A 21,902-nucleotide genomic window follows, 5' to 3' on the forward strand; every position below is an offset into this window, starting at 1 on the left:
TTAAAAATACAGTAACTTTATTTCCATCCTCTTACAGTCTCCAGTATCACATGTCGTAATAAGCATCATCTCTATAAACACAAAAATATTTCAATAAAGCATGTTACAAGATAGTATATGTAAGCAACAGTTTGGCAGAATTTTATCAACTCTAGTAGTTTGTAGCCCCTCTCCCCCACAAAAAAGCCCAATTTTAAAATTCAAAAGTAATAGTTAGCTTTATTTAACATATGTTACACCTTAGCACTTAAAATACCATGCTCTAGTTAAATATTTCATCAACAACACTGTATACAAATAAAATATTACACAAAATATATTTAAGAAAATGTTTTGGTCTTTGATCTGAACAATAAATAAAAACACAGGCACTTCTACACTGAGACAGGGAAGCAGTCACTACTCAGAATAATTTTGTGTAAGCGGCATGTGAAAATATGGCAAGAATAGAATCCTGGAGTTTTAAACTGACAATCCACTCATGAGAAGGTCTGCAGTTTCCATCTTTTCACTTAAACGTTCAGAAATGACATACGCTTTCCTGGTCCACACTGAAAAATCATAAGCACAATATGTCGCCAGGGTCCATTCAATTTTCAGTTGACCGTTACAGAATCCTACTCATTACCATCAAACAATAAAATCTGAGAACTATCATGATACCACCCATCAAAACAAATACAAGAGCAGTTAAACTTTCTCCTTATTATGGCCCGAAGACCATAACAAGGTAAAGTGGATAAATGTCACACAGTGATTCTAATTCTTTAAAATTAACTGACCTTAACACAAGAAAATACTGTTGGGGTGGTGGGAAATTTTGACAGAGGTTAATTTTTCTAGGCAATTTAAAAAATTCATCCAAATTTCATGAAAATAAATGGAGTTCCAGTCAACAAAAACCGCTAGATCACATACAACAAAGTCTTCGTAGCCAAGATGTTTGTTTATAAACATCTAAATTGCAGATAATTCACTCATTATAATGGAAAGTTGGGATATGATCATATGAGGGTAAAAAATAAACAACCTAAAATGGTCAAATTCCAGAAGCTTATGATTTCAGACGAGAAGGGAGGCAAACTAGAAAATAATGACCATTAGACATAGGAAGGATCAGAACCAATCATCCCACCACATCCTCCATAAAAAAAATTATAATCTGCTTTCCCTCTTCAGAAAGTACCACACTGGAGGGCTGAGAGGCCCTCAAATGGATACTACTAATAAAGGCAATTTTGATGGTTTAACATAGAAGTTACCCCTAATGTGAAAGAACACAACATGGGAACTATTCAAGATAGGTCTTTCTAGGCAAAATTTAGTCTGTATACATTTCAGCAATTTAAATGAGCATTTTGCAACCGAGACCAAATATCAATCATCTCTTGAGGTTTTCTACTATGTACTAACATCAAATCTACATAGGAACAAATGTTATTCTTGTTTTTCTCTTCTATATCAAATGTCTTGAAGCCTTTATGTTTCTCTGGAACGAGGCCGAGCTTCTGAAGGCACATTCCAGTATAAACATCATCAATGGGGTAGAGAAGGACCTGGTCAGTTATATTGTACAGTCTCAGGGCCAGGTGGCCAGAGTAAAGGAAGCCGCCTCCCCCGGCATAAGGCGGATAGACGCCAGTGTAAACAACTTCTGGGATGTAGTACTTCAGTTTCTTATCCCGATGAGGTCCAGCATTGTGAATCACATCACCTATAAACAAATCTTTGGCTTTGTTCTTGGGTAAGCTATTCAAGTAATTCAGGATGTGATGGGTGTTCACAAAAACATCGTCATCACCCTTAAAAACAAACTCGGCATTTGGGCAAGAAGTGCTCACCCACCTGAGAAAGAGCACTTCTTTCAAGGACAGGTTGAAGAAAGTGTCTCTGTAGTTCCACATAAGAATGTCTTGGTGCTTCTCACTCTCAAATTTCAGCATGTCAGACAGGTCTGGGTGGTTGTCCTCCGGCGGGGTCTGACCCAGTAAGAAGACTCTCACTACCGTCTGGTTCCCCACATTGGTTTCTCTGCCCCAAGATTCCCGAATTGCTTGCCTTCTAGCAAAATGTGGGATGAGGGACTTTATCGCCAGTAATAAGAAGGGTTTCTTTGCACATTTATCTGGTTGATCTATAAGTAGTGAATAATTTCGACATCTCAAATACAGCAGAAAGTCTTTAAATCTGTCTGGCAAATTGCTGAAACCTGAAACTACTGACATGACCCTGAGGTCAGGTTCACAAAAATTTAGATGGCTTATGTTGGAAAACCCGTACACGTCCCCTGTCTGGTTGGCCAATGTGTTCAAGATGGGATTGTACCGCCTGTTCAGCTTTTCTTGCTCTCTGTTCCAGTAGGCCACAGGGGGGTCTGAGATCTTCCAGAACTTTTCTTTGGGAATTATTACTTCCCCCTTTCCATTTTTTTCCTGGCTGCTACTTTTGGAGACTTCCACGATCAAATAAATGAAGACATTAACCATCATCAGGATACCCAACAATTTTATTCTTCGACGTCCAACACTCATTTCTCATATCTGTAATAAAAAGGAGCACTGTATTAATTAGGTAATTATTAGTTTGCATTTGTGGACATATGTCACTTGACTTTTTGTCTTTATCTTCTCTGGAATAGTGGTTTAGAAGCCAGATTCTAGACCTGTACTGCCTAGGTTCAAATCATGGCCCTACCATTCTAGCTCTGTGACTGTGGGAAAGTTGTGTAGCTAATGTCTCAGTTGATAGGAAGTCTCATCTATAAAATGGGGACAATAACCCACTTCACAGGATGGTTGTAAGGGCGCTACGATTTTATATGTAAAGATTTGGAAACAGTGGCTGGTCCATAGCAAGGAGTACATAAGTGACTATAAATAGTGTGGCTGTGTAAGATACCTGAGGGCAAAGACACACATCTACTAAAAACTTCACAGATGTCCAACTTCCTTGCTTATAACAACAAACATACAAATCAGTGTGTTGCAAACTGATTTGCTCACAATTTATAGCAAATACATTTTATATTGTGACCCAGTACACACATGTATTTATAGGTGCATTGCAATGTATGAGTTGCCATGTAATTCACAAAATTCTCCATTTCCTTCTATTTCATTTTTTAGAAAATGGTGGTCCCCACCCTGAATTGTTTCTCAACCCACCATTTGACAGATGAAACCAAGTCAAGGGAGAAAGATTAACATGCTTGCCCAGGGTTGCAGGATTACTAAGTAAAAGAGACACTAACCTTATTAAATATTCAGAAAATGGTAAGACTCATACCAGCTTTAACTGACTGGCCCAAAACTGAGAACGACTGAAATACCATCAAGAGAGGAATGGATTAACAAACCGTGGTATAACCCTCAGCAATAAAAAGGAAATGACTTCTACTAGCAGCAATACCACAACACTGTGCATGAAGGACAGACCTCGGGGAGGGGGAGCCTGGTTGGCTCAGTCACAGGAGCCCTGAGTTTGAGCCCCACATTGGGTATAGGGTTTACTTCAAACAAAGAAACAAATAAGTATTTATAAAAGAATAAGGAGAAGGAGAAGTAGACCACCACCTCAGGGCAGCCGAGTGGTTCAGTGCGTTAAGAGTCTCCCCCAGGGTCCTGGGATGGAGCCTGCTTCTCCTTCTGCCACTCTCCCACCTCCACCCTCCCCTCATGCTCATGCTCTCTTTCTCTCTCAGATAAAATTAAAAACAAAAGAAGAAGACCTGAAATTCCATTTATGTCAGGTTCAAGAAGACAAGATTAATCTAGGACCTAGAAATGTGAGAAAATGTGAAAATGATAGGGATCGACATTTTGCCTACAGAGGGGCAGGAGGGAACTTTCCAGGGCATAGAAATGTACTGTGTATGTCTTGGCTTGGATGAGGGTTTCATGGATGTATACATTTGTCAAAACTCAAACTACATACTTAAGAGCTCTGCTGTTTATAGCAAAATGAAAAAGGGAAATGAAAATGGCATTTTCGTGAAATATCAAAGGCCAAGAATAGATTTCAGGCTGTGGCCAACAGAAGAAAAGAAGAAAAAGCAACAAAATAGTTTGTGGGGGATACAGCTTCAGAGTTCTAGCACTATAGACATCGATGACCAATAAGAGGAACCATTTAGATAAGCCTGACATTAAAAGACAACCCAAAAATGTGGGAATGGCAATACACTATAAGGAATTTTCTTATCAGGTTAATTCTACAACTGAGAATCTATACTTAGAATTCTTAAGAACAGGGGCGCCTGGGTGGCTCAGTGGGTTAAAGCCTCTGCCTTTGGCTCCGGTCATGATCTCAGGGTCCTGGGATTGAGCCCTGCGTCGGGCTCTCTGCTCAGCAGGGAGCCTACTTCCCTCTCTCTCTGCCTGCCTCTCTGCCTACTTGTGATCTCTCTCTCTCTCTGTCAAAAAAATAAATAAAATTAAAAAAAAAAAAAAAAGAATTCCTAAGAACGGTTACATTCCAGACATGGTGTAGTATCCTCCTTGATATGGTAAATCTATGAAGTAGGTGTTATTACTTTTATTCTCATTTTATACTTGAGAAAACAGATTTAAAGAAGTTACTCTTAAGGGCAGAGCTGGGTTCCAAAGCCACCAAGTCAATGAGATTCCAAGGTCACCTAGTCAAATGGTAGCCACTCTCCTCCGACCTCTAGAAACAAAGCTGGGTGCCCATTTTAATTAAGGATAGTGTTTATTATTTCTTTAATATAAGAAGATTTTTAAGTTTACTGGGTTTTAACAAATAGTCCCAAGGTAGAAGTATTTGGCATGCTAAGAATGCTGTAAAGTTATCACACGCCTGACAGCCCAGATTAGATGGGTTGGAATTCACAAATTCTTTTATGTCTCTTAAGATCTGTCTAGTAGATCCCTATCTAGTTGCCTCTGTTTACCACTGCTAAATAGCTTTGGCTATAGACACAATAGTAAAAGGTGTTTAAAAAAAGAAAAGCCCCATCCCATGCCCTCCCACTCCTAAAGCTTTTGCATTAACTAGAAAACACGACAGATGACAGTTATGTGGGTGCTCTTAGCTCACCCAGTTAGCAGCCCCCATCACCATCCCATTTCTCCCCTCACTTCTCAACCACTACCTATCTCCACCCCTGAAAAAACCCACCACTGAGCCACCAAGAAAGGGCCTATTTTAAAGAAGATATTTATATATTCAGAGAGTAAGCAAGCAGGGGAGAGGCGGGGTGGGTGGAAGGAGAGAGGGAGATGGAGAGGGAGAATCTCAAGCAGATTCTCAAAAGGTGGGGCTTCATCTCACAACGCTGAGATCATGACCTGAGCTGAAATCAAGAGTTGGACACAACCGAGTGAGCCACCCAGGTGCCCCAAGAAAGGGCCTTCTTAAACTTCCTCCAGAGAAGGAAGTTAAACCCACAAGGTATTTCCTACTCCTTAACTCCAGTTTGAAAGGGCCCCAAGGCACACACAACCTGAATAATTCAAACACTCATACCCAAGTCTAGGGTCCGCACCCTCCTTAGGTCAGGCTCCTTTCAAATGAGCTTTTGGGAAAACCTAAGGAATAAACTGAAGGTCTCAGTTCCATACACCTTTGGCAACTTAAACCTTTTTGTTCTAGGCCTTACTTAGAAGGAGAAGAGAACTCAAATGGACACTCAGAATGTACTTGTACGGGTACTTCATACACGTAAAGAAACAGCCATCTTTTAAGAAAATAAATCATAATTTTAAGGGTTTAGTTTTGGGTTTTTTTTTTTTTGTTTTTTTGGCTTTTAGATGTGACAAAATGGTTTTTAAAAACAACCAATTCTCTCTAAATTGGGCTAACTCTCCTAAAGCTACAGTAGCTCTTGACCCTATATCTCTGATCTCTATGTCTTGGGTGCTTCGTGTAAACAGCTTGAAGCGAGGGCAATAAGGAAAAGTATGAGGATGAATGGAGAAAGCCCACAATGAGGAAGATTTGGAAAGTACTCGGGAAAAAACAGCACACACTGTGAACAGCTAACTACCGAAATTTTCAACTGAAAAAAGGAATATGGCTATCTGCAGACTATTTCTGAAATTTCTAGAGTAAGAGAGGTCAGCTTAAGGAAGAAAATAGGAAAACACAGAACTCTACATAACGAGTTCTGAACCTGTGAGCTGATTTTCCTAGGGGAAGATTCCAGGTGAATAATATGTGAGATGATTCCAGATAAATGAGCTCGTAGTATGTTCAGGTTATGGGGCAGGAATCCAACCATAACTGTCTGAAGTGATGGTCTGAGGTTTCTCTCATGGAAAGCACCATTCCTTCTTTTGGGAATCCTTTGAAGAAAATGTGTTTTCTGGCAAATTTTCCAACTTCATCCATTGCAATTCAGGCTTTTATTTCCACGATCAAGACCCAGCCAGGACTTCCCATCACCTCAGCCAACACAGGGCTCTGTGGGTCTCAAAGGGACACCAACCCTACCTTCCATCTGCCCAAGGATTCCAGACTGCAGAACATTTTCTTGTGCAATTCTCATCTGCATCCCCTAAGGGAAGCTGAAAGGACAGCCCCTTAACAGTGAGAAAAATGGAGGCCCAGCGATGGTTAACTGAGCTGCCTAAATATACCTCATAAATACATGAGGGTGACAAGAAGCAGCTTTCTGGTTCCCAACCCAGGGCTCCTTGGATCTCCTTTTTCTACAAGGCATGGCCACATTCTTGTAACCCGACCCAGGTAGGTCAATAGCAAAGTCTCAAGGGCTGGCTCAAGACTAAAAAAAAAAACCCAAAGCACAGGAAAATACTCTTTGTTAGCTCAAATGGACCCAAGGTACATTTGATCATTACCAAGACTCTCCAAAGAAAGGGAAATGGGAGTGCCAAGAAGCTTTCAGAACCCCTTCTGAGAACGGGCCAGCCTTCCCAGGTCCAAATTCCCAAACATGCAGCTTAGACTAACTCTCACCACTACTTGCATTTCTTCCAACCTGAGACGGAAGGATGGGAAAACCGAGATTCTCAATTATACATTTCCATCTAGTTTAAATGTCGTCTTTTATTTGTGACCTGGGCATGGTTCCTCACATGAGAACTCGGCTTTTGGCAGGCTCTTCCAACAAACCAAAGTTCATGGAAAGGAGGATGAAACAGTGACCCCATAAAAATATCTGTGGGAAAAAGCCCTCTGAATATCTGACTAAATATTCCCATTGCAGACATAAAACCAATACATGTCCTTTTCTGAGCAGGAAGTTACATTGCTTAAAAAGAATTTGAGTAAGAAAACTTACCCCAAAGCTGGGGAAGTTGTTATACAACCCTTACTATGAAACACAGAATTTTTATGGTGAGCAAGAGAAAGAGGAGAAAATCCCATATGCAAACAAAGAATAACCTTAGCTTTTCACCTTGTGCCTGGGAGTGAGGTCTCCCCACCCCCTATAAGGACTGAACAGTTTTGAAATTTCTGAAACACTTCAGTTAGTTCTGCTTAATGGAAAAGAACTTCCTTCTTTATTTTGCAATTAAAATATTTAGAAAAGTGAGGTAGAAACAGGAAAAATACACTTGTTAGCTAAAAATGGATTACAAAATAGCACAGATGTTATGCTTAAACTATGTGAAAATCCAGATAAAATAACCACACAAAACTAAAGCTGGTTTAATCGGGTGGTAAGATTGTAGGTTATTTGAACATTCTTTAATGCTGCCTTACCATGTCTGTCCTTGAATAGCCTTGACCACACACATCGACTGCCTGTGTCATGACCTCAGTCCCACAGTCACTCCATCACTGTAATGGACCTCGCAGGGATCAGAAGAGGCTCTAGGGACAACATCCAACCCTAACCAACCCGACAGCTTTCCTTGAGCCTGTGCTATTTATCTGAAGCCATCTATCAGAAAGGACTATGAACACATATGCCCTGTTTTAATAAAAATTGAAGTACCTGCTAGGCTCCAGCAATCCCATGAGACAGGTACTCTCAGAGAGGTGATTTAACTTGCCCAAGGTCACACAGCTGATAAATGGCAGAGGCAGGATTCAAACCCAAGCAGCTTAAACCATGCTACAAGTGAACACTGCTGCACAGGGTTATGACTAATGGGACATTAGTCTTATTTTCCATGGTTAATCTCCTTTAAAATTATTAAATATTTTATTTTTTTTTTTAAGATTTTATTTATTTATTTGACAGGCAGAGATTACAAGTAGGCTGAGAGGCAGGCAGAGAGAGAGAAGGAGGAAGCAGGCTCCCTGCCGAGCAGAGAGCCCGATGCGGGGCTCGATCCCAGGACCCTGGGATCATGACCTGAGCCGAAGGCAGAGGCTTTAACCCACTGAGCCACCCAGGCACCCCTAAAATTATTAAATATTTTAAAGCTTTACATTTATAATTTTGAACCTACAAAACTACCATGAGTCAAAATCAGATATGGGAGGCAGGGTAGTAAATAAGTAAACTTGATTAACAACTATGTATAAGCCAAATTCTGGGCAAAACACCTCACATACCTCATTTTGTTTCCCAATATGCAGTCCATGCATTTCCAGTATTTCATTCAGGGAGACTAGAGTGGGAACCATGGAATGGGATGATCCTAAAAGGTCTCCTCCAATTCTGAAAGTCCTAGAAACACTGAAACAAAATGCTGGCCAGAAAACATTTTAATGTGGCCAGGAGAAGTCATTCTCAAAACTCTGACTCCCGGACATTTACACACACACACTCTCTCTCTCTCTCTCTCTCTCACACACACACACATACACACACACACAAACTCAGAGCCAAGGAGCTCAGGGAGGTGGCTACCACTGGCTAGTCAGGGACAGAGCCAGCAATCACACCTGGCCTGACCCAAAACCTGTGCTTGGCGCGGCCCTGCAGTATTGACAAGGTTACAAAGAAAGGCAGGACTTTCTTGTGACCATTACATAAGATGAGCAGCCAGCCCTGTCCAGTCAGGCTGAGGCAAGGAGGCTGGAAATCCAGTCTCTTGGTTCAACCATGGTAAGGGTTAGCAGCCTTTGTATCCAGGAGTTCCTGCTTCCTGCTCACCCTCTCACACAAATCAGACACACAATCCTCAAGGCGAAAAGAGCCCAAGCCCACTGCCATCCCACGAGAGCGGGGAAAACATGTCCGTACACGCTTTGGAGAACGGGCACATCCTTCCACAGACCACTTCTCTCCCCCACCCTCCAGGATCCTGGGGAGAGTGGCTTTCCTAAATCTTTATCTCCCAGGCTGCTCCCATCTGTTGCCTGGTCCCTGCCAGACCTTTCCAGGCTCTGCTCTGATAAACAGAGACAGGGACAGTTTGTAGCTAAGCGGTTCTAGGGGAGAGAACAGCTTTGAGCACTGATGCAGACAGTGGGGTGACCAGGGTATGAGGGAAGCAGCTCAGTGGGACCAGAAGAGCTGGGCCATACTTAGAACTTGTTCCTTCATAGTAGCAAGAAGCCCAGCCTGGGTCCTTGACAGGGCTGGGCAGCTAAACCCAGGACTTCCCCCTTAACCTCCCCTAGAAGCTGACACAGAGAGAGGACATGCATATATCTCTGATGTTGCATTCTAATCTCTAAGTCATGCAACAACTACCAGCTACATGCAAGGGATTTGGTTCATAGTATTAGTACTTAAAAGGGAAAAGAACATATAATGAATCTGCTCACCCACACACCCCCACGGGCAACATTATACATGAAAGTGTCTGGCAGGACATGTTCTCGTCCCCAACTGATTATAGTTCCCCAAAGCCCAGCATGGCTGATGTTCTCAAGTAGTATTTAGCACTTAAGATAAAATTATCACTAAGTTCCTTCTTCAAATAAACATGCACAGAACTTTCAGAAAAGGGGAAAGAAGAAAATTTTGCAAATGATGACAGAGAATTAATCCTCCCAGAGGCCATCTTGACCCTGCCTTCAGTCAAACTGACAGAGTTTTAGATGTTTAGTGTAAAAGAGTATGGAGTGATAAAACAAGCCTAGTAGATGTTTAAGGATAGAAATGTTCCAGATCCATTTTCATTTTGAAGGTCAGCCAGGCATCTGGAGTCAGCCCAGAATTAAATTCTGGTTACGTTACCTTCTAGCTAGCTGTGTGACCTTGGGCAAGTTACTTGACTTCTCTGAGTCTGTTTCCTCATTTGTACAATGGGGAAGATATAACATACCATTCCAGTCTGTTGTCTACCACTCAATGGACATTCAGTAGTTCTCCTTCAAGGGTTCTGATTCTTCCAACACTAAGCACATTTCTCAAGTTTTGTCACTAACTGCGCCTTTTATAATTCTCCCTCTCTAGAAACCCATCTACCCACTATCTTAAACATCACCTCCAAAAGTAAGACCACAGGTTGACCCAATTAACTCCAAATATTAGCCACTAAATGTTTTGTAGGGTCCCTCTTCCTAGGTCCCCTATTTGTAATGGGCCAATTTCACAGGCACCTGGATGTACACCCCAGAATTACTCTGAACTGTTGTTGCTTCACCATGCTCTCCCTGTCCAACCAGCAGCCGAATCTTGTGTTCCATGTGACACACATCTCCTCGTCACCTTTCCTCTATTCTATTCAGGCTCGGCCACAATGGCTACTGTGACAGCCTACTGCCTTACTTCCCAGCAGACTCCCAAATACAGCGTCTTCCCCAACCACTCAGTCTTTAGTCCCCTGTGCACACATGCTCTCCCTGCTCATGCTGTCCCCCCGCCACCCCGTTTGGTCTGACAACCACCGGCAGGCTACTGCTTGCTCAAAGCGTTAACCACCTGTGCTGTCTTCTAAAGCTCCTCTCCATAGAGCTCAGGGCCTGATGGCCTCTTCCCCTCTTCTACAAGGTCTCCTGCCCAGTGATATGCCCCAGCCTAAATACCAGCCTCAGTCCTCTCACTCACATGCCCTTCTGGTCCCAGCCAGGGCACATGATAATGATTCGGGCTTCTCTCCACCATCTCCAGCCAACATCCCCCATCTCCACACCATCCACACTTCACACTTGGAACATGTAAACACAGCAAACACATTTCTCTTCCAGAAAATCTCAGCTTTGCTCTGCCATCTGTAGAGTGCCTTCCTTTTGCTAGGCCTTCGAACATCTACTCCTTTCAAACAAATTCATTCCAATGTCACGTCCTGGCTAGTGCACCCAGCTCCCAAATGTTAGGGCATCCTCTCCTGATCATGCTGGCCTGACCTGGGCATAGTCCATAATTGAGGTCTTCACACAATACCACCATTACCCCAGCACATGGCACCTGAGAGTCATTCTGCATTTGCTAAATGGACAGATATTTGGTCATCTGGTCAAGTTCATTGAATACAGTGAGATAGTCAGTAGGAACTGGATTAAAACATATACATTTTTTCTCCAGAGTGTCTATGACACTGGAAAATCACTTAGTGTTGGCAAATGACACACACACATATTTACATAAATTCCCCTTTTCAAAGTACAATAGAAGAAGATTTAAAGGATTTTTTTCGAGTGTTAAGAGAGAGATGAATTTCAGGAGTAGTGAGTCTGTATTAAATCTAGGAGTTTGGGAACAGGATCTAAAGCAGTAAATGGGGATGGACACTATGGCCCAGGCCCTGATTTCCCACAGTCAGCCCAGACCCACCAAAGGCAACACACTTGGGTGTGCTTTGACTGGGCGTGCCCTATGTGCAGGGCGTGCCCTATGTGCAGGGAGTGCACATGTGCAGGAGGGCTCTGCCTCTCCTCTTGCAGCAGACCCCACCTCTGTCCTATCCCCAAATAGGGGAGCCTCCACACCTCCTTCCTGGCAAGGGGAGGACCTTGAGCAACTGCTACCCCCATCAAGACCATGACAATACAGGCCCAGGGCAAACATGCCTCAAGGAAGGAAGGGCCTTCGCACAGACTTAAAATCCAAGGGGGGAAAAAAAAAATCCAAGGGGTACCCACTTCCCTAAGGTGGGCTATCATCTTAGAAAAGAAATGCTGGAAGGCAGGAAGTTGTTTCCTATGGATTTGTTTTGTTTTGTTTTGTTTTGTTTTGAGAAAGAGAGAGAATCTTAAGCAGGCTCTTTGCCCAGTGCAGAGTCCTATGCGGGGCTTAATCTCATGACCCTGAAAGATCATGACCTGAGCCAAAATCAAGAGTTGGATGCTTAACTGACTGAGCCACCCAGGTAACCCATTCCTATGGAGCTTAATGTGTGTTGGAAGCCCATGTTAAGAGCTGTACATGGCTATGCCTTGGTGTTTCCACTCCAAGCTCCGGGACCTACGTACAAACAGTACAGTCTGGCAGGCTCTTAACAGCCCTTCAGAGAAACCCTGAGATTTCTCTCTGATCCATCCTTCTGTTTGCTTAGTGGGGTTACATGGGATGTACTTCAGTCTGGGTCCAACCAGGAGGCAGAAATCACACAGAAATTTAAGCACAAGTTTCAGAACCTGGTGAGTAACTATAAAGATGGAATAGAATTCTAACAAGTAAGCTTTGGCAGATGAAAAGTACTGGAAAAAGGACAAACGCAGAAGAGACGTTCAGAGCTTATTTGAGAAGGTATGGATGGCAGAAAAGTTCCTGCATTCCCAGGCCAAAGACAGGCCAGTGCCCAGGAAAGCAGGAACAACCCTCTGGGGTGCAGTCACAAAGCCTGGAATACACAGGTCCCCATCAGGAAAATGAGAGAAAACAAGTTGTAGAAACTGCTGGGTGGGCATGCAGAGGGAGTCACCATGCACAGGGAGTCAAGGATGCTGCCAGAAACAGGCAGTGGGAGACCCCCTTGTACTGCAGGTTAGCATGTCAATGTATGGCTGAGACAGAGCCAGCTTGTGGCCACAGCCTGGCACAAAGATCAGGTGGCCAGCTCACTAAATGGCCAGGGTTTGGGGGCTCCAGTATGAATATACATGGGGCTAACAAGCAGGGGCAGAGAAGCAGTGACCTCGGGTGAGCCCAGGCTCCTCCAGTCCAGCACTGCTGCCAGAGTTGGAAAAAGCCATGACCCCCCTACAGGTCCCTAGGAGTACAGTACAGCAGGTTCTACCAGAACCCGGTTCCAGACCAGGAAGGAAATCCCATACTTCTGCAACATCCTCTTCAGAGCCTTCACTTACAGAAGGTGAAGGTAAAACATCTGAAGTCCCTGATCTATTTTCATGTATCAGGCAACACAGGGTGAATTCGGAGCTGAGATGCAACAGTCAAAAACTGGCCCAAGTTCTCCATCCGTTAAGTCACCAATCCAACTTCATCTCCAAGCATACTTTTTTCTGAGTCTGAAGTCAGGAGGAAAGGGTTATTATAAAACATGGATCTGATACAGTGAATATATGTAACTGCTCATTAGCGGACAGCAGAGGTGAAGGCAGGACCTGAAGGGGCACAGGGTGTCTGCAGGCAGAGGTAACCCAGCCAGTCTGTGGGCTTGGAGGACACACTGGGAAGAGGAAGTGAGTGCTGGTGGGCCCAGGGCCTCTACCCAGAAGAAGAGGACTGGTATCTGTGCCTCACTGAACAAGTGCAGCCACCAGAGAGGCTGCTGGAATGTGTTCTCTTTCTTTCACAGGCCCTCTATGTAAAAAAATAAAGAGAAGAAAATGGATTAAATCATACAGGAATATAAAATAAGGGACAATGAAAAACTCTAAACGGATGTCTGTGTTGACAACAAACACAGCTGGCTCCTGAATTCACTGAGATTTTTAGTTTCAGTGGGAGGGGGAGGGGACAGAGGGAGAGAGAATCCTCAGTAGGCTCTGCACCCAGCACAGAGCCTGACGTGGGCCTTGATCCCATGACCCTGGGACCATGGCCTGAGCCGAAAGCCCAAATCAAGTCAGATACTTAATCAACTGAGCCACCCAGGTGCCCCACTGAGATTTAATTTCTGTAAAGCAGATGTAGTTCACAGAGGAAAGAGCATGATCTGAGCAGTCTGTCTCCTATCAGGAGAGCTCTCGTGCATCTCTGCTGGGACACAGGCATTTGTTCTGGCTTATCAATCATCACTAATGAGTTGTTGGTGATTTTCCACATAACCAAAAAAAACTGATTAAGGACCTCATAAATGCATCTTTTTTGTCTTATTATTTCCTTTGGGAAACTACAGAGAGAAAGTAAACAATCCAATTATTCTCCTTTCCTCCCCTTCCATCCCCCACCAAAAAGAAAGGCCAGATTGGTTTATCCTCACCACACACCCAAGAACACGGAGCTACCCATGTGTGGACTGTGGACGCTGTCCTTCTTTTTATCTTTACAAAGAAAGCCTATCTCCCTGTTTTAATTTACACTGTCCTTTTCACATGCTTCTTTCCTGATTTTCTTCATGCCCTTTCTCATTTTTCTATGTCGGTGGTTCTCCTCTCACTTAATCTTCGCAAGCTTGAAAGTATGAAGCAATTAGTCTGAGGTTATGGAGCTAATCTGCGTGGAGCCAGCATTTGGACCCTGGACCCTGACCCCAAGACTAAGCTCTCACTCTTTCTACCACCTAATGTTGTAGCTCAAGATTTCTAGAATCCCCAAATAAAGCTGGACTTAAAAAAAACAATTTAGGAATGAAAATCTCAATCAGCATGAGAAAGGAATCCTGTAGACAGAATCCCATGCTGAGAACTGTTCACCGGTTCATGGTTCACGGTGCCGGAAGTCCTGGTCTGGTAAGGCAGGTGCCTTCCCAACCAGAGTTGGAGTCCCTGCAGGTGAGGGTCAGGTACTATCCACACTAAAGAACGAGAGACAGGTGCCTAAACTGGCCTAATCATAAACTCACCCAGGCAAACCCCTTTGTGAGATCTGTTTACACAGAGAAAATGTTGCCTTTTCATCCCAGCAGCACAGCCTGAAGTGAGGGATCCCAGCATGGCCCTGTACCCTGCTCCAGGTTGGTGCAGAGCTGGTCCAGAAGTCAGGAGAGAAGACCCCAGCCCATGTCAGAAAAGATGACCAGAGAGTAAGCGTTGGCCACAAACCGTATCATCTCACCCTTTCACTGGTTTTCTCCATCACAAGCACACACACTCCACACACACAGATCACAGACCAAGCTTATTATCAAAAAGAAGCCATAAGGATTTCCTCTCCAGGGCCTGATAGCTCATCTACGCCAATCACCTCATTTGCAGAAGAGGAAACCAAGGTACCAGGAGGCCCAGAGTCTTAGCAGATGCCCCGCCAAGGGCATAATCAGGACAGTGAGTCCAGCAGTGAGAATCACTGTTAGTGACAAAGTCTTTTCCTCACAGTCTGCAGCTTCGATTCTAGGCCTTCAACATAAATAACAAAAAGGCGAAGAGGGGGGCGCCTGGGTGGCTCAGTGGTTTGGGCTGCTGCCTTCGGCTCGGGTCATGATCTCAGGGTCCTGGGATCGAGCCCCGCATCGGGCTCCCTGCTCCGCAGGAAGCCTGCTTCCCTCTCTCTCTCTCTCTCTCTCTGACTGCCTCTCTGCCTACTTGTGATCTATGTCTGTCAAATAAATAAATAAAAGCTTTAAAAAAAAAAAAAAAAGGCGAAGAGGCCTGCTGCTCCAGCACTGCCCAGAGGGGCACCCTCCCTGAACCCCTCCTCTCCTGGGCGTGTTTGTATTACTTCCCCTTGGCTGCTGGAACACCTAACACACACATGTATCTGACTTATCCGCTTGTTGTTAACAAGTCTGACACACCCACAGGATGTGGGGGACCTCAAGGACAGGGGCTGGGCCATATCCACATGCATTTTTGTATCTCTTGTGTCTGCTGCTCAAACAATATAATGAATCTGAAGACGTAAAAGGGGAGGAGCAATAAAGAAACAAGGGCTAACTAAAATGTTTCTTTTTTTATCTTTTTGATCAAGAGTACATACAACACTAAACAAGTCATTGTTGAATAATTTCACACACAGGCCATCTTTCTCTAGCCCCCCACCCCAGAGTCCCACACCTGGCCCCTGGCGATTTGTTAGTCTAGGCCATTCCTCTTCCCAAGGGTCCTACGCTTTTTCCAATTCCAGTGCCTTCCCCCTCAGTGTCTCACCCCTCAGCCCTCAGGAAGCATTAATGGTTGTCATCTCCATGCAGTACATAACCCAAAGACATCTCAGGAAACAGTTTAATATGATTAAATAAATCTATAAAGAAACATGGACCCAAGGGTTGGAAGGCAATTACAAACTAATAAAAATGCACAAGCATAAATTATAGTACTGGACTAGAAAAGAATCCCATTATATAAACTAAGTTATCAAAATGACCTTGTATAAATGCTTCTGGAAATAAGTAGGCCATCAGCATGGCTTGGTGTAAAAAGATAGGGAAGGGAGGAGGTAATTTGGTGCCTGCTATGTGGGCTCCGTTTGTCTACAGACACTTATACGGAAAAACTGATGAAATCAGTAAGAGAGAATATTTTCATAGAAGTACTGGAAAAGAGATTACTGTCATTTTTACATAGTCAAAATACAGGCAAGTTTTACCTAAAGACCAACACGTTAACAAAATTAAAAGCTGATTATCGTCAGAGTTTTATTTAAAACTGACTTTCAAAATTACGTCATACCCCCACCACTTAATTCCGTGGGTTGTGATAACTGACCACAAAAAGTTGTAGAACTTTTTTATTTTAAAACGATCACTTTACTGCTAAGCACCTGGACAGCCAAATCCAATCTTCCATTTTCTCTGGCATAGAGATTTATCTATGTCACTTCCCACAAGCTCCACAGATAAACTTTGGAAGCAACCACTGCCCTTCCCAATTTTATTAAATTATATTTGGGAGTTTTTGACTCTATGAAATGTAGACTTTGAGAGCATGTCCATCAATTTCCTGCAAAATAAGATTTTCCATTTGTCTTCCTTCTAAAATAAAAATATAACCTCCCCAAATCAAGAAAATATTGTTTGAACATGCTGCAAACTGAAATTGCACATAGCGTATTAGACTCCTTTTGTAACTTTAATATTTAAATCAACACCAATGGCATTCATTACCTTAAGTGAGTTAATAAACTGCCTTGGGAAGTCTCCATTTCTTGGCTGTTAGGATGAAGGTTCCCAGGGACACGTTTTCGTGAAGAGCACGTACTCTTCGTTACAATGAAGGGGCCACCGAGGAGCATGAGGTACCATGCCTCAGCCTCAACCTCCAGAACTCCAGTCATACCCATTTAGAGTCCCTTAAAGGAGCAGCCTTGAGTTAACTGCCTGACTCACTGTTCTGAAAACATGCATGAAAGTCATAAAAAGTTGTGTAGAATTGGCATGTGCAGAGATTTAAATCATGTTATACTAAAATCTAAGGACTCAACACAGCTAATACCTTGCGGGGGGTGGGGAGACTAGAAACGAAGGAATGCAATGGAGGTAGCACAGGGACACTCCTTATAACAAGACTAACAAGCGCATACCAGACCCTACCCATTCACGGAGGGCCTGTCCATGTGCCAGTAAGCATGCCAAGGTCCCAACTGGGTACTCAGTCCTGTGAAATAGTTCCTGAGGTATCTTCATTTTAGAGTTAAGTCAACTGCTTCCAAACCTGGCCCGAGGTTCCCAAGATGGACAGTGAAGGGAAGGAGAGTGGCAGGAACTGGGATGCCGAATGGGTTCCCATCCCTGTTGCTACCAAACTTGAAGACAAGCATGGAGCTGCGTGGTGGGCACAGTCAGGGTACAGGGGAGGTAGGCACCCCCATCCTCATTAAGCACTCTCACAAAGACCTGATCCTAGATCCAAGTATGCTACTTTCCTAATCCCATCCCATAGAACTCCCAAGCACCTGCACCCCATAAAAACAACCCTTGTCCTCCCCTCCCCCACCTTTGCTTCATGGCCATTCTCCAGCTTCTCAATCCTAGCCTCATCCTCGAAGACCCGGGTTCAAATGCCGCAGCCTCCATCAGGAGGACAACCTCTACTCCGTCAGTGCCCTGTACTGAATCTTCCCTGCCAGCACTCAGGGTTCCCCAAAACTGGACCTCTCAAAAGGAATGCCAAGAGCTAGTTACCCAGAACCTACCCCTCACCCCCAGCAATGCTTCCCAGCCGGAACGGTTCCAGGTGAGCCAAGATCCCACTCTCTTCAGCCTTGGGGGAGTGGAACCAAGACACCGCCCCCCCATGTGCTGTAACTGAGAAATGAAAGCATTCCAATCCGAGTGCCAGCCACCGCTCCTCACTCATGAGTATCCAATTCAACAGGCCTCTCCCTGGGATGCCACCTCTCCTCCAGTCAGGGACCATCCTCATCCCAGAAGACAACCTGTCTAGTGACGAGTGACCCTGGGGTGGCAACTTCAGAATGGGGTACCAAACAAGCAAACTGCCCCCGCCCCAGTTCCCTTCTCCTAGACTCCTTTCCCTTTCCTGACTCTTTTTCCCCTCCTCACATGGCAAATTTCAAGTCACTAAAAGCTTAAGGATTGTTTTTAAGTTGCTTTTCAAGTTATCAAAATAAATCTTATAGACTGAAAATACACATCCTCAAAACGGACATTTTGGCCTTTTATCCAGATGTTCTATAAAAAGGGGGCTGTCTGACCAGGATGTATGTCCACATATTTGAAGAGATAAAATGGGAACACTTCTTTCTTTGGCCACCTGCCAAGAAAAATTTATGTTGCCAAAATAAAAGAGATTATGTTTGCTCAACATATGAACTAAGGACAGAGCCGCTTAGAAACCGGGCCTCTTTTACCAAGCAGCTTAAATCATGTAATTTTAAATATGTCTGTGAATGTCACCTTCGCTCCTACCTACTTGGAAATATCAGGGGCTGTAGCCATCTGTGATCGCCCAGCGTCCACCCTCTGCTCACCTCTCCCTCTCCATGGAAGTCCCAACACCCCCATAGTTTCTGTTTCTCCAACTGGTGACCCGGAGGTCCACCAGGATGTGTCCTCCCACTCAGGGTGGTGCCCACACAGCCTCCTACTCATGTGTGGGGTAGGGAGGAAAACAAAGAGGGCATCATACTGACACCAGTGGCAGCCACCTGAGGCTTCATCTTATACCTCTCTCTATCTGTACTGGTTTGAAAATTTCCATTAGAAAGAGGATTTTTTTTTTTTTTTTAAGGATCCATCAGAACCTTAAGGAAAAAAATTTAAAAGAGACAAACATTCGGTTAAAAATAGGAGTATTCATGAGAGATATTTTAAGTTCATTTGAAGAAAATAATTCCTTATGTGGTGAAGAGAAGAAAAATAAAACGGCTGCATCTCATTTACTTTAAGAATAAAAGCTACATAAGTTCCTTTTAAACAAACATCAAATTTAGCCATAAGATAATAAATCTAAAATATATTTTGTTAGTTCCAAATGTTAAATATTCAGAAATGATGGTATTTGTAACCAACCCAATTAGACCCTTGCAATGCTAAATAAATATATTTGATTCTGCAAATATCACTAGGCTTCCCAGCGAATAATCTAGAGCTAGACTTGAAGGTTTTATTTTGTTTTGTTTTGTTTTGTTTTTAACATAACTGTATTACTCTCTGATCAGGACTCAAAAAAGAAGCACTTCAGAGAAGCATCTGGATGTTAAGTGCTTTCCAAAGAAAATAAAAAACAACATAATTCTGAAGCACAAATTGAAAGCCTTAGCAAGTTTATGCTCCATAGAAATAACCTTACTGGAGTGTTAACACTTTCATATTCATGACTGCATTGGATTTAAACAATCAACATGTGAGGATGTGCAGGTTTTTCCCTATTTTGCGGGGGTGGGGGAGGCAACAGAAGCCAAGAGGGTTGCCATGGTTACAAAGGTTTTGGGGTTTTTGTTTTGTTTTTTTTTTTTTAAGTCAGCTCTTAGCACCAAAATCTACTTCAAGTTCTCCACAAGGACCACTCTCCCCTTTCCAGTAAGTCACTCCCCAGCCCTCATAAGATTACCGTGCCCTGGGACAGCACTGTATGCTCCCCTGGGGTCCAGTATCAAGGGCGGTTCTCCATTCTTCACCTTCAAAGCTCTCCCTCCTCCCAGTAGCTCCAAGCACAAGGCCCTCTTTCCCTTCTCTGTCAACATCCTGAAAAGGTTCTGCTCCTTGTCATGCCCAGACCTTTCTAATTCCCTTCATCCTCTGGAATCTTCCTAGTCCTTGACCTCTTCTGACTTCCCAGGGCATCTAACACTGACCCCATCCCAAATTCAAGACCACTGACCCCGGATTCTCTTCCTTGTTCTCCTGCATCTTCACAGCTTTGCTCCTGGCCTCATGCCCCCACATGGGTGCTCTCCCCAGTTTTGGGCTCAAGCTTACTCCTGGGTCTTCCCTTGCTCCCATCCCCTGAACCCTCTGAGACACCACTACAACTTCCAATGTTCCAAATGTTAAAAAGATCCCCAGCATACCTATATCTGTAGATCATCCCCTTCACACTTACCTGTACTGGTTTCCAAACCCCATCCCACAAACATCAGTCCTCTTACCGTTCACTCTCTTTCAAATAAATCAAATACATACACTTCAATCCTGCACCATCCCTGGCCTGGTTTTTGGGCACCCAGTTTTCCCCCAGAAAGTGAATGAATTCAACAAGTACCAAGCACCTGTGTTAACTGTGCAGTGTTTAAAACAGACAACCAAGAATTAAGTTACATGGCCAATCATCATACAGTTGGCAAGAACTCAGGCAAAACATAAAGGACAACACAGATGATAAGGGTAAGAACAAGGTGGCAGGAGTGGGGCAGGAAGAGGAAACAGCCATTGCAAATGCCAGCAGCAGGAGAGTGCAGAGACCAGTGTGGCTACAGTCAACTGAACCAAGGGCCCGGGAGGTGACAAAAGTCCCTGCCTTTAGTCTGACTGACTTCAGTCTGAGAGGAAGAGCTACTGGAGGTTTCTGAGCAGAGAAGTTTAGAAAGTAATTTCAGTTTGTACATATTCCTCCACATTCTTTCAGAGAAGAGACTGCTGAGGGGCAATGGGAAATAGTCCTCCATCAGGAGGCTGTAAAATGACACAGGGCTGTGAACACACCTGCCTTGCATCTACCTATCAGGCTCAAGCTCACTTTCCTAAATGCAAGTCTGATCCTGACATATCACTGCATCCCCTCTGCGGGAATGTTCCATGGCTCCCACGACCTCCATGACTATCTAGTGCCATCTGATGCATGGTCAATGGGGTTACACCATGGCCTACTACCCCTTCCTAAACACCCTGACCTCCAAACCAGCAGGATCACCTGCTATTTCCCTGACACACTGACACAAGTCTGCGATACCTGCCTCTGCCCTCCGAAAAGTTATTAATCCATCCGTTAGGGCTAAGCCCAAACACCAGTTTCTCAGGAGGCCTTTCTTGGCTGCCCCCCAAACTGCCCACTGCTTGCACCTCAACAAGAGCACCCTTTCATCGGTTCTGGGTTAGAGTTTCCAGAGACTGGTAACTCAAGGGCAGGACTGTGCCTGACCTATCTAGAACACACATGGGGCCAAGCACAGAGGCAAGCGTATAGTAAATGTTCAATTAATGCATGCTGGCTAAGTGAACAAAATGCTCATCTGATTATACAATGACTTGAGGTCTTAGGGGGAGGTGGTCCCAAGGACGGGTTTTCTCTCTCTACTGTAATCTGGAAGACTGGGGTCCTGATGGGGGGGGGGTGTTGGGGGACTGCATGCCCAGCACTCCTGACAATGGTACAGTCACAAGTAGGGGCCACAGTGAGGATGGACTTGAACCCAAACCTTCAAATCCTCATGCCCTCTCAGCCAGATATATCTCTAGGCAGGCCCACCCCACACAATCCATTTTAACTTTGCCTAAAGCATCAGCAATATGTTTTTCCTAAGCCTATTCTAGAGGTGTACAGATATAGAGAAAAGAACCTAGAAGGACCGAAACCAAGTTAAGAGCAGTTACAATGTTATTTTCCTTTACCTTACTTTGATCCCCCCCCCCCCACCAAATAAACACCATAAGAAAAAAAGTCTTTTAGAA

At 43.9% G+C, this 21,902-nt stretch overlaps 1 protein-coding gene across 4 annotated transcripts in view; it reads right to left on the minus strand.

Moving 5' to 3' along the window:
* Positions 1-21,902, minus strand: part of B3GNT2 (UDP-GlcNAc:betaGal beta-1,3-N-acetylglucosaminyltransferase 2) — a 27,982-nt gene continuing 6,080 nt past the window's right edge. For 3 of the 4 annotated variants that reach the window (XM_082746695.1, XM_082746696.1, XM_082746698.1), the window contains one exon: positions 1-2,540. In XM_082746695.1, coding sequence (XP_082602821.1) covers positions 1,338-2,531 — 1,194 coding nt within the window. In that variant the 5' untranslated portion in view covers positions 2,532-2,540 and the 3' untranslated portion in view covers positions 1-1,337. Of the gene's footprint in view, positions 2,541-8,487; positions 8,625-21,902 lie in introns of all 4 variants that reach the window. The other variant, XM_082746697.1, reaches the window with a different exon arrangement.

This window comes from Mustela nivalis (assembly GCF_964662115.1).
Source record: "Mustela nivalis genome assembly, chromosome: 8".
NCBI classification, from domain to species: domain Eukaryota; kingdom Metazoa; phylum Chordata; class Mammalia; order Carnivora; family Mustelidae; genus Mustela; species Mustela nivalis.